The sequence below is a fragment of the Pygocentrus nattereri genome, chromosome 26 (assembly GCF_015220715.1).
Source record: "Pygocentrus nattereri isolate fPygNat1 chromosome 26, fPygNat1.pri, whole genome shotgun sequence".
Classification (NCBI taxonomy): Eukaryota; Metazoa; Chordata; class Actinopteri; order Characiformes; family Serrasalmidae; genus Pygocentrus; species Pygocentrus nattereri.
In genome coordinates, this window is record NC_051236.1 from 4,785,575 (window position 1) to 4,803,774 (window position 18,200).

The following is an 18,200-nucleotide window of genomic DNA, read 5'->3' on the forward strand; positions in this document are numbered from 1 at the left end:
TACTTCTATTTGAATAAAGTGAAGTGAATTTATTATGACGTTTTGTATAATACAGGCCCTTTAACGGTGCGAGACGCTGCTGATGAATGAGCTGTGTTCGGCAGCAGAGCCACTAACGCGGGGCGAAGCGCGACAGAACGGCAGGCCCTGTAATCCCCTTTTGTTCTGCGAGGTCTTTATCCCTCTCGGGGGGCTGGGCGGTGTGCGAGCTGAATTTAGGTTGGTCGTTCACCCGGTTGGCTCACTCACTTCAAAGCGCATTTGTCTACTCAGGGTTTTTCTTATTCCACCCGTATTGCGACAGACCACGCCCCTTGTGCTAGGATTGGCTGGTTCGCAGGACGAAAGCAAGTGACATACGTCCAGATAATAAGATATTAAAACCATTCGAGCCCTATCAGCTTCACTTTAACTGGGGCTTAGCTAGGACTGCACTAGATTTAAGGTGGAACTGCTTTTAGGGTGGCACTATGGCACTGAGTTTAAGGTGGAACTTCAATTAACAAAGCAATAAAATTAAGGTGGAACTTCTTTTAAGGTGACACAGAATTGAAGGTGGAACCCTTTTGAAGGTAGCGCTAAATTTAGGGTGGAACATCAAAGAACATAGCACTAAATTTAAGGTGGCACAGAATTTAAGGTGGAACTTTAATTAACAGCACTACATTTAAGGTGGCACAGAAGTAAGTTTGGGTTCTCAGAAAGGATTTTCTCCAGTTCAAAAATCTAGGGGGCCTCTGATAGGATGGGGTGTATTTTTAAGGTAAAAAATCTGGCACGCACCAGATACTATCAGGTGAGCGCCTGATACTATTTTGTGAGCACCCGATATGAACATGGTGTATTTTTATTCTATCATTCTATAGTATCTGCTCGCCACATGGTAACTGGTGCGCACCTGATGGTAATATGAACATGGTGTATTCTTTTATTCTGTCTGGTGTTCTTCAGTACCTGTTCACCACATAGTAACTGGTGCTCACCTGATAGTATCAGATTTTTTATCCCCCAAAAAAAGTACACCACATTATTTCAGAGGCTCCATAAAAAGTCTTTATGATCAAATTTAACTCCTGTATGTTTTCAGAAAAAGACCCTGAAATCTACAATCGATCACAAAAACATTTAACAATCAATAAACAAATCAATCGCAGTAACGGTCATTTAGAAACAAATTTATCTTGATCGATAAAAAAACAACAACTCTAAACTGAACTCCAGTCCAAGTTCACCTGGACTTACTACGAGCTGTCAGCCAATCCTAACGCGCTTATGACTTCCCCAGCCAATTGTAGCGCGAGGGGCGGGGCTTGTCGGAAAGCGGGTGGAGAAGAGACCCGGGCTTGTTTTGGGTATCATGTGACAGAGGGAGGCGGAGCTCAGCGCAGGTTAACACGACGCCAGGTAGAGACGTAAAGAAGGTGGAAGCCTCGAGTTTCTTTTAGTTTCTCAGCAGCGAACAACAAAAGGTCCACCAGGAGCAGCTCCTACCCTCCTCCATCCTCACTGCGATGCCTCGGAGCAGCCTCCCTCACTGCCGCTGACCGAGAACTTGTTGCTTTCCCGAACGCAGACGCGATGATGATGAACTCGGACGGCCTGCGGCCGGTGCCCAACTCCGGGCGCAAAGCGCTGGGCAAACTGGCCACCCGGCTGGAGGAGGTGAAGAACTCCTGGAGGCAGGTTTCTGCACTGGAGCTGAGCCACAACGAGGCGGCCAGACTGGCCACGGACGCCCTGCTGGAGGCCGGCGAGAAGGAGTACCGGCGAGTGCTGGCGGAGGAGAGGGAGCTGAACTTTCTGTCGTCGCTGGAGATTCGCTACATCACCGAGAGCGCGGCCAAGAGCGCCCGGCCTGAAAACGGGTGCAACGGAGCCGAGCGGGACTGCGGGGAGGGCGACGCCGTGTCCGAGCTCACCTCCGGGACGTACTTCCCCATGATGTCCGACGAAGAGCCGCCGCTGCTGGAGCTCGGCTGGCCGGAGGTGCCCAACCGCTTCGGCCCCTCAGAGACGCAGATATACTTCCAGAGAGACAAAACCCAAAACCTGAAAGATCTGATTCGATCGCTGATCAATAAGGCGAAGAAGGTAAGAACAGCAGCGCGGCTGAGGCTCGTTTCCCTTTAGCCCTGAGCCAAGTTCGCTATTCCACCTGGCAAAGTGGACTTCTTACTCGAATTTTCCGTTCCACCTTAAATGGTGCGGCGAGTACTTTCCTGCAAGTTGGCTTTTTATTCACCAGTTGCTGGATTATATTTTCTGCCCCACCTTAAATGGTACAGCAGGTGCATTTTGGCGAGCTGGCTACTTGTTCACCAACTTCTAATAGTAATTTGCCGTTCCACCTTAAATGGGGCAGCAGGCAGGCACGTTCTGGCCAGTTCACTTCTTATTGACTTTTTATCTGAATTTGCCGTTCCACCTTAAATGGTGCAGCAGGCAGGCACGTTCTGGCCAGTTCACTTCTTATTGACTTTTTATCTGAATTTGCCGTTCCACCTTAAATGGTGCAGCAGGCAGGTACGTTCTGGCCAGTTCACTTCTTATTGACTGTCTTTTTATCTGAATGCTCCGCTCCACCTTAAATCGTGCAGTAGGTACATTCTCCCGAGCTGGCATCTTATTGCGTTCTACAGGCGCCAGAATGGAACTGCTGCACCATTTAAGGTGGAACGGGAAGTTGGAATAAGAAACTAACTCCAGTCTTGTCGTCTGAGTGTTTCCTAATCCTCTAAGCCAGATTTCGTCATCACTGTCGTTATTAAACCTCATCATTATTTACCTTCGCCTTAAACTCACCAGCCAACTTCGATCTTTATGAAGTGATTAGGCCCTAAAGCTCCTCCCAGGCTGCATTTACAGCCTCTACAAGCCAGAAACAGAAGATTAGACCTTTTAATTCAATAAGACTGCGCTGTGTTGCGTCCAGTCAAATCTCCTTTTCATGTGAAGTGGGTCACAGCATTGTGACAACAGCCTCATTGTTTTGGGAACTGCTTACTACAGTACACACGTCCGCTGTTGCTCCTGACCGCATTTCAGCACCAGCATCATTTCAGTAATAAAAGCAAACCGGCTGCTGCTTTAAGCAGGCTGTGCTGTTTAAACCTTGCTGGGTGATGTGATATGCTGTTGATATGGTGATATAACTCATCACAGTCAGCTTTTCTCAGGATATCGTGGACTATGTCAGTATTTCTCTGCTGTCGGAACAAAACCTCGTATCTCCTAAATAGTAACTTTACAGGAGAAGTTAAAAACCTACTTTACTTTCAATGTAAGTCAATGGAACCAGAATTTTTCCAGAGTCGTTTTGGACCGTTTGTTCTAGTCCATTCATCTTGAAATTCACACCCAATGTAAAGGAGAACAGTCACTTTCAAAATGTGCAAAAAACTGAAAAACGACAAAAAATGGAATTACAAGGGTTTTCCGCCGACAACAGCGATTTTAAAGATTTGTGCAAATTTTTCTCGCTTGTTTTAAACGTTATTAAAGTTTCAAAACACGCCTTTCATTCCCCCGTCTGTATGTGGACAGTGAGCTCTGAGAACAGCCCATTTTTAGTTCACTGTTTTTGTGATGTCACAAAAACAAACATGTTTACATGTTGCCTGTTCAGCAAGCTGAAGTTAGACAGGATTCATATGGGCTGGTTTTTGAGAGAAACAGTACGAATGGAGCTCATTTACATATGCCATTCTTAAAGGGACGGTAATAAAAAATGTAGTTATTGAATTGTAAGGCCTAAAGAGAGGTTGGGGGGGAAAATGAGGCACATAAAACTGCACAGACAGCATAATTGGTCCTCAAAAGAAAAGAAAATGCAAGAAAAATGTTGGATACCGGCGCTTTAAAGAGCACTGACCGACTCTGCGGTTCATTACACACAGAGCCCAGTTCGTCCTGTTTAAGTGGACTTACTGTAGTGCTGCATGTAAAGTACATTTAAGCAAAAATGACTGTACTTAAAGTTTTTAATTTATTAAACTAGACAAATTACAAATCACACTATGGAAAAAAAAAATCCCATATTTACAGCTGGAAGTGGATAAAGCTGTGCAGCGAAGTCAGGGAACCAAACCTGAGCTCTTCTGTTTTTCTAACCTACATATTCATAACTGTATTGAAAACAGCATAACCGTCTTAGGTTTTACTGTATTTATATTTATTTGTATTTAATCTAACGTCATATTGGCAAAAACACACTTTTAACACATTTCCTGTGTTTTTCCCGTATTCATATTTTTCCTCTGAGGTCTTTTTGTAACAGATGTGTTGATTTATGTACCAAAAACAGTCATAATCCATTTTTACATGATTCCCATCCTCTCTTTATACCTTTTAATGTTTTAGTTACTGTGCCTTTAAGAATGAGCTCTGCTCTGATTGGCTGCCCTGCGTTGTGACTCATTCAAACGCATTTGAGGCTGAAACACTGCTTATAACTTCAGCTTGTGATGGCAGGACTCAAAGGGGAATTCCACCAGTTTTTCTAAATGTCTGCATAATTCAGTGGTTGAAATGTAAACAAAGTCATTCAGAGCGGTTTTGATGTGAAATGGTTCATTTGTAGAGAAACTTACTGACTCTGAATGAGTTACACGGGTGGTGATAGGAACCAGGGGTCCTGATGTAGCCGTTTCATTTACTGTCCAAATCCGCCGGCGTTCACCAGCCTGCTGAGGTTTTTACATGTAATGTTGATGGTAAATCTGGAAAAACGAGTTTTCCTTCTGGGACCGTTTTGCCTTAGAACCCCTGTAATGTATCCCTCCACCATGAACAGATTAGAGTAAATGTATTAAAGCACTTTTTCAGCCCAAACTTCTCAAAACTACTGTGAACCAGTGTCTGACATCAGTTTTCATAACCGTTTAAAGTAATAACTTTCTGTGAGGGAGACGTCTCTTCAGACGTCTGGTTCCTATCACTACCACTGTGAACCGTTCTGACTTACTAAGTAAGTCTAGAAATACTAGAATTAAGTATAGAGCTGCAACAATGAATCGATTAGTTGTCGAATATTAAGTCGATTAATCGGTTGAGTAATTTTTTTAAAAGGAAAAAAATTCTGATTTCTGCTTCTTACATTTCAATATTTTCTGCTTTATTTACTCCAAACTGAAGATCTTTTATGGTGTGGACAAGAAAACTAATTTGAGGATGTCATCTCGGGCTTTGGAAAACCCTGATTGACATTTTCTCACCATTTTCTGACATTTTATAGGCCGAACAACTAATCGATTAATCGAGAAAATAATCGGCCGATTAATCGACAGTGAAAATAATCATTTAAGTTGCAGTACTAAATTAGTATTTCCCGCCAAACCACTCTGAATGGCTCTGTTTACATCTTAGCCATTTAATCATGCTGACTCTTTTTGAAAAACTGGAGGAGTTCCCCTTTAAGCGCTGTTGACTGATAAGGTGGATATATGTAAATGCATTGGTTTTTATGACATCACAAAAATGGTGAATTTAAAACAGGCCAGAATTATTACTGGTTCAAGAACCTTTTAATTTCAGTGAGGAGTCTGTTGAACTGACCTGAACTGACCCCTTCATATCCAAAAGAACCAGACAGTCAAAACCGGTTTCTGTAGCATTTTTAAACATTGTGTACGTTTCAAAACACACCTTTCACTCTCCAGTCAATATGTGGACAGTGAGTTGTGAAATCAGCCACTGTTTTTGTGACATCACAAAAACAAACACGTTGACATGTTGCCCGTCCAGCTTACCGCAGTTCAGGCCCAGCACTTCACACGGAAATTAGACGGGTTTCCTCTGGGCTGGTTTTTGAATGAAAGGGTCACTCAGAATAGAGCTCATTTACATACGTCATTCTTAAAGGGACGGTAACAAGAAAAACCCTAATTGTTTAATTATAAGGCCTAAAGAGAGGTTGAGACAGGGTTGTGAAAAAAATGATGTGCATAAAACTACACAAACAGCATAATTGGTCCTCAGAGGGAGGAAAAAAATCAAATTACAAGAAAAATGTAGAATATGAGCCCTTTAAAGAAGGCTGACCAACAGTTTGTCCTGTTTAAGCGGATTTAGTGTAGTGCAGTATGTAAAATACGTCTTACATTTTACTGTATTTACATTTGTTTGTATTTATTTTAAAGTTATATTGGCAAAAACACACTTTTAACCCATTTCCTATTTTCTCGAGAGCTGATCAGAGTTTATGATCTTCTCAGCGAAGCTCGTTCTGCTCGTTAGTTTGTGCTGATGATGCAGTGATTCAGTCACGTGATGTTACTGAGTAGGAGGAGCTCACGAGGGTCATTTCAGGAGCTGGTTCGTCACATTGAACCATCATTTGAGCGACGAGGCTTGATATCTGACCGTAGCTTTATTGGCTCTTTAAAGAGCCTTAATTTCATGGATGAATGAGTGAGTGAGTGGTGCTGAACTACAACTGACCGCTTTATATCCAGATCAACCAGACTATCGAAACCTGTTTCTGTAGCTCTTACGGCACGTTATCTCTCTGCATGCAGGTTATCGCCCTGGTCATGGACGTCTTCACAGATGTGGACTTGTTCTGTGACTTAATTGAGGCCTCCAACAAGCGCAGGGTTCCGGTGTACATTCTCCTGGACGAGAAGAATCTCAGCTACTTCGTTGACATGTGCACAGCACTGGACATCCAGAGCTCACACCTGAATGTAAGTCAAAGCTCATGAAGCTGTAGGGATTTAACCTTTAACATCAGTTGACTTCAAAAGCTCCTAAAGGGGAGAACTTTCAGTTTTTCAAAATATCGGCTTAATTAATTATGCAGAATTATCATTCTGAGCGGCTCGGTGTGACATACTTCATTCTAGAGAAACTTACCGAGTCAGAGCTGTTCACAGTGGTGGTGATAGGAACCAGACGTCCACCTCTAAAAGCTCCTCACAGAGACATGAATGCACTGCCTGATGTCTGAGATGTTGCTTTAAGTTGGTTTTAATATGCTAAAATATATCTTAAATGCGTTTTAATTCTGGAGAGAGGTGCATGCAGGGCGTTGGTAGGTAATGTAGTCATGGTGACTCCTGGTTCCTGTCATTATAATGCTAAATTAAATATCTGTAAACCTGTAAATCATCAAACCACTTGGAATAAATTTGCATGTCGACCACTGAATTATGCAGAAATTTTGGTGGAATTCCCCTTTAAACTGTTATTTCCCAGAGCCACTTATTCAGATTAAACGTCCAGTTTCATCAGAAACATCCGTTTTCATGTCTTTTTGCCAAATTTTGTGCATCGAAATCTGTTCTAGAAAGTAAATTATAGCTGCGTAGAGTTTACTGTAGAGCCTCATGTTGTGCGCCCCTGCTTTTAATACAAAATTAATTAATTCATGTTTTTCAGAATATGCGGATACGAAGCGTGTGTGGAGATACTTACTGCACCAAAAGTGGAAAGAAATTTACAGGCCAAGTTCAGGAGAAATTCATGATCATCGACTGCGAGGAGGTCATAGCCGGATCATATAGGTAAGAATTTCAGGCTCAACTTAAGTTGATTTTGAATGAAATGCATTGAAATGTATCGATTTCCTTTTCAAAATGCAGCACACAGACAACTCTGACCGGGTCGAAGTGTTTGAATGTTTTTTAATATTATTTATGTAACATTAAAATCAATATTATATATAATTTCTATAATAAAATTAATATTATGTTACTTTTAATACAAACAGATCATTTGGCTTTTATACCGATTCTTGAGTGAGACTTTGTTGGTATCTTTCTTTAAATTGAAAATGGCTTAAAGCAGAAATGAGAGATGTGGAAGTATGTATATGTATATATATAAAACCATATAATAAACACAGCCAATCAGCAGTCTAGCTTTCAGAACAAGCATGTTTATTGGCTCATAGCTGATCAGATGGATTGCTGAGCAATCAAGCTCAACACACACACATGTATTTATCTTTTTTGATTTATATATTAAATTAATACCCCTAATTCTTATTTATTTATTTAAGTGTTTATTTCCTCCTCCTCCTTATATCTTCTTATTTCGCTGTTGCCAAACAGTAACTGTAATAGAAAAAAAATCAAGCTCAAATTTTTTTCTTTAGCAAATAAAATCGCTGTATTTGTGTTGTAGCCGTGGCAACCCTGGTTCCCATCATTATAATGGTAAATATCTGTAAATTGGCTACAATTAACCATTTCACATCAAACCAATTTGAATGGCTTTGTTTGTATCTTAAACACAATATCGTGCGGTAATCTTGTAAACTTTCATAGCTAGCACACTATTTAGGGAGTACCGAGCCGATTGGGATTCAGTCTGGTTTTGACTGAAACACGAACGTTTGACACATTCAAGGGACAGCTAATCATACTTTATTCTCCTGGGTATGTTTTGGCTTGTCCATCTGAATTTACGTGACCAAATTGTCAATTGAAAATAATGAAATAAATATACATTTTTATTTAAATGAACAGAACGTGTGTTTTATGATCTCCACATATCACTATACGCTTATAATTTACTGCTAAAGCCAAAAATCTCAGACTTGTGTTGTTTTATTAAAGTGATGTTTCCAGAGCAGATCACTGAAGAGACGCCGTCTGTTTATAGTTTAGAGCCCAGATTTGGGGAAAAACGGGTCGACTTTCAGTAGAAAAACAAAGTTCAGCTTCTTTTATTATGAGGGTTTAAAATGACATCACCGTCTATTAGACTGGAGAGAAGAGCTACAGCCTCACACGACGCCCAGCTTCTGAATGGAGCTTATGGAATATGAACATTATGAAGAACATGACGAAGAGCGGTTTGGAACCACCGGTGGTCCCAGGAAGTTGAAAAGGTTAATTCAAGCCTGAGATATTAATGATGGAGCTATTTAGGCTGTTGGCTTGTTTAGCCTGTTAGTCATCTGACCAGCCTGGTTCTAGTTAAGAACATAAGTGGTCAGCCCCTCAGTTTAAACAGAAAACAGGTTCTTACTTCATCAGTACACTCTATGGTCCTTATGAGCAGCATTAGAGTCAAATATTACTCCATTAACAGCACAAGCGTTTTTCGAGCCGTGGCGTAGTGATACACAATTCAGTCACTGTGAGGCGGTCATAGGTGTGCGTATACTGTGGGTTTTACGACAGCTTCGAACACGGCTCAGCCAATCAGTGCGGGTTGTGAAAGGTTGTATAAAAATCATTGTATTGGAGTTTTTAACAGTTACCTTCATGTTATGAAGCACTGCTGGTTCTTCTTTTGTCTGTTCCAACGAATTAATCCTCAGATTAAAAAAAAAAAAAAAAAAAGTATTATGATGCATATCGTGTTTCGTGAAAATATCGGGTATCGTGATATTGTATCTTTACCAAATCGCCCACCCCTAATGTGGAATGTAATTTAGACAGCCACTCGGGAGTTTAGATTTTGGAACAGTCATGCTTATTAGTTCACTGATGCCGCTAAGACTGTCTGCCCTAGGTATTGAAAATTGGCTTTATATATGATTTAGATATTTGAATACATTTACATTTATGGCATTTGGCTGATGCTCTTATCCAGAGCGACTTAAAATTTCATCATTTTCCACAGGTAGGCCAAGGTGGTGTTAGGAGTCTTGCCCAAGGACCCTTATTGGTGTAGTGTAGGGTGCTTGCCCTGGTCGGGGATTGAACCCCAGTCTACAGCGTAGAAGGCAGAGGTGTTACCCACTACACTAACCAACCACTGAATACTCAGTAGTAATGAAGTAATTGATTTAATGCTATTAAAAAGTATTGAATTTTGATACCCAGCTCTACTCATAACACCTGTTCCTGACACAAACGGTGGTCGAATGACTGGCAAGCTGTCAGCAAAGCCAGGCAGGTATATTTACCAGTTGAACCAGGCTTGAAACAGGCTTTCCAGAGAGCTTGTGCTGTAGAGTTACAGTGCCAGGCCTGTCGTTACAGTGCCAGGCCTGCCGTTCAGCACATGCTGTAGCAGATCACGCTATGCAAACTCAGAATAGCTATGAAAATAATTTTCTGGTCCCGTGAGCCTCGTCCGAGATGCTGATCTTGATCTAAGATCTTGGTGCTGATCTGTCACGGTGCTTTCTACATCTTTGTTTGGTTCATGTCATTCGGTTTTAAGTTTCAGCTTCCTGCTCTGGCTGCCAGCGTTTCAGGAAGCCTCTGTGAGGAGATGAAAGGGTGCGAGCTGAACTTCACTTCAGCCCAACAAGCGTCTGGGGATTTTAGCAGCTTAGTGATGAAAAGATGATGATTCTGCAACTCTTGAGCCCAGCATGAGCTTCCTCAGCGTTAGCCTCTGCCCTGTGCTGTCATAACAGCTGACTGTGGTCTTACAGCAAAGGTTATAAGCTTTATAAGTTTCTGCAGCTTCCGTTTTATGGGACTAAAGGTAAAACGTTGCTCAGGGCCTTCACTTAGTGAGGCTATGTGGGGAGGTAGCTGTTAGTTCCTCGCCAGCTTATTATTATTGTTGTTTAGATTTTCCGTTCCACCTTAAATAGTGCAGCAGGTTTATTCTGGCATCTCTAGAATGTAATAAGAGTCTGGGGGGAAAGAAGCCAGTTGTTTAAATTACAACCCCACTTCTAAAATGTTGGAACACTGCGCAGAATAAATAAAAATAGGATGCAATGATGTGCAAATAATGTAATCCATAATTTCAAAGGAAAATGCTACAAAGCCAACAAGTCAAATGTTAAAACTGAGCTATTTTATTGGTATTTTTCAAAAATATATGCTCGTTTTGAATTTGATACCAACAATACGTTCCAAAAAAGTTGGGACGGGGCTTGTTTACCGCTGTGTTTCATCACCTCTTCTATTAACATCACCTTGTAAGAGTTTGGGAACTGAGCAGACGCTGCTGTAGTTTTAAAAGTAAAATGTTTTCCTAATTTATTTGATACAGGATTTCAGCTGCTCAGCATTTCAGGGGCTCCTTTGTTGTATTTTTCATTTCATAATGTGCCAAATGTTCTCAGTGGTGACCGGTCTGGACTGCAGGCAGGTCAGTTTAGCACCCGGACTCTCTTAATATGGAGCGGTGCTGCTGTAACACATGCAGAATGTGGTTTGACATCGTCTTGCTGAAATAGTCAAGGCCATCTCTGAAAAAGACGTCGTCTGGACGGCAGCAGATGTTGCTAAAACATGTTTATATCATTCAGCTTTAATGGAGCCTTCACAGATGAGCACGTCACCCATGCCATGTGCACTAATGCCCCCCTAAACCATCATAAATACTGGCTTTAGAACTGCACTGATAACAAGCTGAGTGGTCTTCAGGAAATCCATGATTTCCAAAAAGAATTTCAGGTGTTGATTCGTCGGACCGCAGGACACTTTTCCACTTCCCCTCAGTCCATTTTAAATGATTTCAGGCCCAGAGAAGGTGGCAGCGTTTCTGGATCCTGTTTATATTTGGTTTCTTCTTTGTGTTTTAGAGTTTAACAGCGTTTGTGGATGCAGTGATGAACTGTGTTCACAGACAGTGGTTTTCAGAAGTGTTTCTGAGCCCATGCAGTGATTTCCACTACAGAATCATGTCTGTTTTTAATGCTGTGCTGCCTGAGGGCCCAAAGATCACGGCCAGCAGATACTGGTTTTTGGCCTCGTCCCTCAGAGACAGAGATTTCTCCAGATTCTCTGAGTCTTTTAATGATATTCTGTACCATAGATGATGAAAAGCAGAAGTTCTTTGCTGTTTTATGTTGAGAAACGTTTTTTCTTGAATTGTTGCTCTATTTGATGGTGCAGTCTTTCACAGAGTGGTGACCCCTCCCCGTCTTTGCTTCTCAAATGTTCTTCTTTTTTTTTTCTTTTTTTTTTTTTTAAATACCCGGTCATGTTACTGACCCATTGTCAGTTAACCACCAGGTGTTGTTTTTTTTTTTTTTTTAAGCATTACACAACTTTACCAGCCTTTTTTGGAATGTGTTGTTGGCATCAAATTCTAAACAGGCAAATATTTTTTCCAAAAACACTAAAATTTCTCAGTTTCAGCATCTGATCTGTCGTCTTTGTACTATTTTCAGTTAAATATAGGGTTTAAATGATTTCCTCATCATTATATTTTGTTTTTATTTGCATTTTGCACAGCGTCCCGACTTTTTTGGAAATGGGGTTGTAGAAGTCAACTCTCCAGAATGTAACTGCAGCACTGTGTATGGTGGAACGGACATTTCAAATAATCAGCTGGTGAATAAGAAGCTCATTTTCCAGAATGTACTGTGGCACCATTTAAGGAAATGACGGGCTGGCTTCAGCCTCGTGATTTAGCTGATGTGTTTAGCGTTAGAGTGTGGTATCAGCCTGGTGCCCAGGGTTTAGTTAGTGGGTGAGAACAGGACGAGTGTACATAGTGGGCGAGGCTTGTTCCAAAGTGTGAAAGGCTTTGTCCTGCCATAGCCAGTATAGAGCTTTATTTACCTGAACTGTATAGAGTTAGAAAGGAAATCGGGAGCACTTAGTGCCTCTCAACTGTTGAGAAATATATTTGTATATTTGTCTGTCATGTGTCCTCATTTCTCATAAAGCTGGTGACTTCGTTTCAGAACAGACAGAACATGTTTATCTTATCTTTTACTGTAAGTACACGCTCATAAAGAGCTGGCTCTAATGTTACCACTCACCTATAAACACCTTCACATACCATCTAGAAAGACTATAAAATGGTAATTGTAAGCCATATTCTTATTTATTTCACCCATTCAGTTCAGTTCAAAAGTTAGGAATTGCTATTTTCAATACTGTGTGTGTGTGTATGTGTATGTATGTATATGTGTGTGTGTGTGTGTGTGTGTGTGTGTGTGTGTGTGTGTATATATATATATATATATATATATATATATATATATATATATATATATATATATATATATATATATATAACTGCTGTATGATTCCATAATAATTGGCAAAGCTGAATAGCATTGCAACTAAGGGCAGCAAGGAAGGCCTGGGTTTGATTCCCCGGCCGGGTGACCGGAGTCCTCTCTGTGTGGAGTTTGCATGTTCTCACCGTGTCTGTGTGGGTTTCCTCCACTGTATAGCTGCACTTTGTAGTTCGCTCTGTTCTAGAGAAACTTACTGAGTCAGAACTGTGTACAGTGGTGGTGATAGGAACCAGACGTCCACCACTAGAAGCTCCCTCACAGAAAGGCTTTACATGTTGTTTTCTGGTAGTTTTGAGACAAGATTTTGGCCTAACAGTCTTTTAAGTTCATCAGATACACACATCAGCCATAAGATTGAAACTACCTCCTTGTTTGTGCTCATTGTCCATCTTATCAGCTCTGCTGACCGTACAGGAGCACTTTGTACTTCTACAGTTACAGACTGTAGTCCATCTGTTTCTCTGATACTCTGTTACCCTGTTCTTCAGTGGTCAGGACCCCCATGGACCCTCACAGGGCAGGTCCTATTTGGGAGGTGGATCATTCTCAGCACTGCAGTAACACTGACGTAGTGGTGTGTTAGTGTGTGTTGCGCTGGTCTGAGTGGATCAGACACAGCAGCGCTGCTGGAGTTTTTAAACACTGTGTCCACTCACTGCCCACTCTAATAGACATTCCTACCTTGTCCTACCTGGTCCACCTAGTAGATATAAAGTCAGAGACGACAGCTCATTTGCTGCTGCCCAGTTTGTGTTGGTCATCCTCTGGTCCTTCATCAGTGGTCACAGGACGCTGTTGGCTGGATGTTTTTGGTTGACTGAGAATAGTTCAGCAGTGGCACTGAGGTGTTTAATGGGGGTCCTGACCACTGATGAACAGGGTAAAAGGGGGTAACAAAGTATCAGAGAAACAGATGGACTACAGTCTGTAACTGTAGAACTACAAAGTGCAGCCATACAGTAAGTGGAGCTGATGAAGTGGACAGTGAGTGTAGAAACAAGCAGTGTACATGGAAAAGTTCTGTGTGACTATTGACTTATACTGTTTGTTAGCAACACAGCCTCATAGCTCCAGGACTAAACTAAAGCAGCAAAATCTGGAGCAAGACAATTGTTTAGATGTTATTTTTTATGTATTTATTTATTTATTTATTGTTTAACCATTTTAAAATCAAACTATAAAACAATGTTCTTAATCTTAACCCTCCTATTATCTTTGGGTGCAATTTGTCCCTGTTCATATAGTCCCCACTCACAAAGTAGCCTTTATGACCGCTAATGCCTATTGAAATAAGCATTTTTAAACAGTTATGTAGGGTTATGTCAGTTGTTATGACTGGCTTATGTGGGTGTCATGTAGCCTTATGAACAGCACCCTACAGTAAAGTGTTACCTGCCCTTTTATTGGCCTTTTCTGTTGAAACGGCATAATGTTCTGATGTTTTTGAAGCACTTTCTACCCACATTATATTGCTAAGTTCTTCTTTTTGTGTTCCTCCTCTAGTTTTACCTGGCTGTCCGCTCAGGTGCACAGCAACATGATTTTGCACTTTTCTGGCCGCATCGCCGACAGCTTTGACCGGGAATTCCGTTGCCTCTATGCCGACTCCCAGATCATTGATCGCTTCCATAACCCTGATGAGGAGGGCCTTCCCTATTACTCTTACAGCATGCAGATGCCCACGATGGACTTCTTCCCAGAGAGAGGGAGCAGAGAAAGGGACAGGGAAAGGGACAGGGAAAGGGTGTGCTCCGAGAACTCCAGCAGCCAGTCCAGCAACAGCGTGTCCAGCATCAAAGCTGCTCCAGGCATGACGTCTCAAGTCTACAAGGTGACCCAGGACAAGAAGGACACAAACCTGCTGAAGAGTCCAGAGAGGAGAGGGGTTGTAAGTCCGGGGCTTCAAGGAAACCATGTTGGCAGGAGATCGCCCAACGACACCCTGCAGAGTCCTCCGACGGAACGTCCAGCATCAAGCGGCCTTTCGTCGGGGGTGGAATGGGCCAAAGCAGGAACACCAGAGTTCCTCAGGGCAAACCTCGCTGGACCAACATCTAAATTCCAAGCTATGGGTCTCTATGACCAAAAGAACTTCTACCACAAAGCTCCTCCGATTCCTCAGCCGCCCGTGGAAAACAAACCCCCCCCCAAAGTGCGCAGTCCCACAAATCCCCTTTTCAATAAATTTGCAGACATGTTCTCGTCATCCGCCAAAGACAAGGACTCTTACATCTTCCAGAGGTCTCCTCCCCACAGTACCGCCTACGGTGGTCCAGACCTCTCGCAGAACGAGCCAGAGAGCATGCAGGGTCCTCCTCCACCGGGACCTTTGCCAAAGGACCGAACGGGTCATGACACTTGGATCAACCGCCGGGACGAGAAACGCATGACCCTGGGCCACAGCAAACTGGACCTGGTTAATCACTACAACAAGATGAAGTCGAAGCAGGTGTACAGCCGCTTTGAACTGAAGAACAACAATTGACCTCAATAACGTGACGGACGTTATGTTCGCTTTTCCTTTCATACCTTTGGTGGTATGGCATCTTTTTGTTTCTGTGAATGGACGGAAGTTGTGGTGGAATGTTTTTTTTTGTTTGTTTTTTTTTGTGCCTTTTTGTTTTCTAACAGACAATAAAGAATAGAAAAGAGTAAGGCGACCTGCGAACTTTACACATTGCAGATAAGGTGGCTTGTTTTTCCCAAATTTTCCAGTGTTTACTTCTCATGACATTAGTACTGTATATTTTATTGCAGTACACATAACTTTACTCTCTAACGTTTTCTGGTAACACTTTATTTGAAGTGGTCCTTTGTAGGTGATAAATGACTCTTAAGATCATCAGTAACGCATTAAGAACATATCAGTGATGTAGCAGTGGTGAAACATCTGGATACATTGAAATATCTTGAAGTTGTCTTGACACATTAAGTAGATGTTTTATTGATATGAAGGAATTATATTTTATATGATACTTCCATTACGCCAAACCTAACTTCACGCAACCTTTCCTAAAACTTAACCCTAATCCTAACTGCAATCTAAAAATATAATCTGAAATATAATCCTAACCCTCACCATGGCACTAATGCTAATCCTAACCTTAACCTCAAACCAAAACCTAAACCTGACCCTCACCCTGGCCCTAATACTAACACTGTGACACTAATCCTAATTCTAACCTTAACCTCAACACACAACCTAATCCTAACCCTCGCCCTGTCCCTAATCCTTATCTTAACCCTCACCTCAATCTGAAATCTAATCCTAACCCTCATCTCAAACTAAAATCTAATCCTAACCTTAACCTCAAACCAAAACCTAATCCTAACCCTCGCCCTGGCCCTAATACTAACACTGTGACACTAATCCTAATTCTAACCTTAACCTCAACACACAACCTAATCCTAACCCTCGCCCTGTCCCTAATCCTTATCTTAACCCTCACCTCAATCTGAAATCTAATCCTAACCCTCATCTCAAACTAAAATCTAATCCTAACCCTAACCTCAACCCAAAACCTAATCCTAACCCTTGCCCTGTCCCTAATCCTAACCCTCACCTCAATCTAAAATCTAATCCCAACCCTAACCTTAACCTCAACCCAAAACCTAATCCTAACCCTCACCCTGGCCCTAATCCTAACCCTAGCCTAAACCCAGTCTTAATCCAGTGAAGCTCCAGGTTGTCTTCATGGCGTCAGTGTGTCTGTATCAGCTGGTTGAGGAGGTTGATGGTCTGCATTAAACCTGTTAATGTTCAGTTCCTCTCAGATTAAACACCTACAGATCTGAACTTGGACTCCAAATAAAGTGAAAAACGGCTGAATTCAGCAGATTATAAACAGTTTTTATTCACACAGTTCATTAAAAGCCTCTTGATAATCTACTGAATGTATTCACTGCTGCTACATCACTGATTGAGAGTTTATTCCGTCTAAAAAGGACGCTCAGAATAAAGTATCACGCATTTTCTTAAAGTTAAGGTGGTGTTTTTACACCTTACGCCAGCACCTTATATTTCCTGTGGCAAATAGATGGAATTAACCTCCTGAGCGGAGTCGTTCTGTCGGCTGCTGAGTGTTATATGTAGCTTTAGGGGGCGTTCAGACGATGCCCGATGAACATGAAGTGCCCAGCGTCTTTCTAAGTGGTGAGTTAACAGGTTTAATCAAACGTTTAGGACCTTTTCACGTTTAGTTTTGTGTTGATTTGAGTTTTGTTCAGTTCTGGTTGTTTGAAAGCAGCTTTTTCCATTGGTGACTAGAAAGAAGGAGCCCATGGTATCAATTGGTCAGCTGTGACGATGTGTGCTGCTTTTTCTAGGTGCGCAGCAGAAAAGTTGTTTTTTCCTACTTAAATGTGCAGTTTAAAAGCGTAAAGCACAGGCTAGATTAGCACTTTCATCCATCGACCACAAAAGAAGCGTTTAAGTGCGTTTGAAAAGGCCTCGACTGAACGCCCCCCTAATTGGGACCTTTTTATATATATATATTCCCAACTTTGCATTTATCTAGAGGTGCATTTGTGTTTATACTAGAAATACTGTGATCTTCGTATCTCTTTAAGACTATATAGTCACCCAAAGATACACGTGATGAACTGCTACTGTATGTGCAAAAATCATAGACCACCCTGCATTATTTACCACTCAGAGGGTCCACTAAGTGTCCATGTATTTAAATGTATGAATTTATTTAAAAGGTTCTAAACTGTCTCTGGGTCAGTTCCCCTCCTGTCTCTGGGGTGGGACCCTCAAGGCTCCATCTCAGTGCCTTTAGTCAGGGAACATAACTGAACCATAATCCACTGAAATGATCTGTTCTAAGTTGTACTGACTCCACACACCCCGCCTCGCCTCGCCCCCAGGCTTTTATTCTACTGCTCTGTTTTAAAACATTCAGTTATGAAAAGGAACAAATACCAACTTTTCACCTGGAGGAACTGATTTAAGCTCCACAATCAGACCTTAAACCCACTGTAGAACCTTTGAGGGAACATTTACACTGTTTGTACCGTGATGGATGAAAAATGGACCTGAACAGAACCTTCATTTCTCACGGTGGTTTAAAAACAAGCAGTACAGTGTCAGTTATGTACAACCAAAGTTTAAATGTAAATATAAAAACTGGACAAACTAACTAAGAATATCAAAGGACAAAGATGAATTCAGTGAAGCTGATCCAGCAATAATGCATAATCATAAATATTCATAATTGATTAGCCAGTGTTCTGTTTCTCAGTCGGTTAGTTATTTATTTTTTGAAGTTATTTATTGGATAGGAGGAGATTGGATAGAAGATAA

At 41.6% G+C, this 18,200-nt stretch overlaps 1 protein-coding gene across 1 annotated transcript; it reads left to right on the top strand.

Annotated features, from left to right (window-relative positions):
* Nucleotides 1-1,309: 1,309 nt before the first annotated feature.
* On the top strand, nucleotides 1,310-17,661 carry fam83c (family with sequence similarity 83 member C). Its single transcript, XM_017684397.2, has 4 exons — nucleotides 1,310-2,091; nucleotides 6,516-6,683; nucleotides 7,378-7,502; nucleotides 14,399-17,661. Exons 1-4 carry the CDS (start codon nucleotides 1,579-1,581, stop codon nucleotides 15,378-15,380), a joined length of 1,788 nt encoding a protein of 595 aa, XP_017539886.1. The 5' UTR covers nucleotides 1,310-1,578; the 3' UTR covers nucleotides 15,381-17,661.
* Nucleotides 17,662-18,200: the final 539 nt, after the last annotated feature.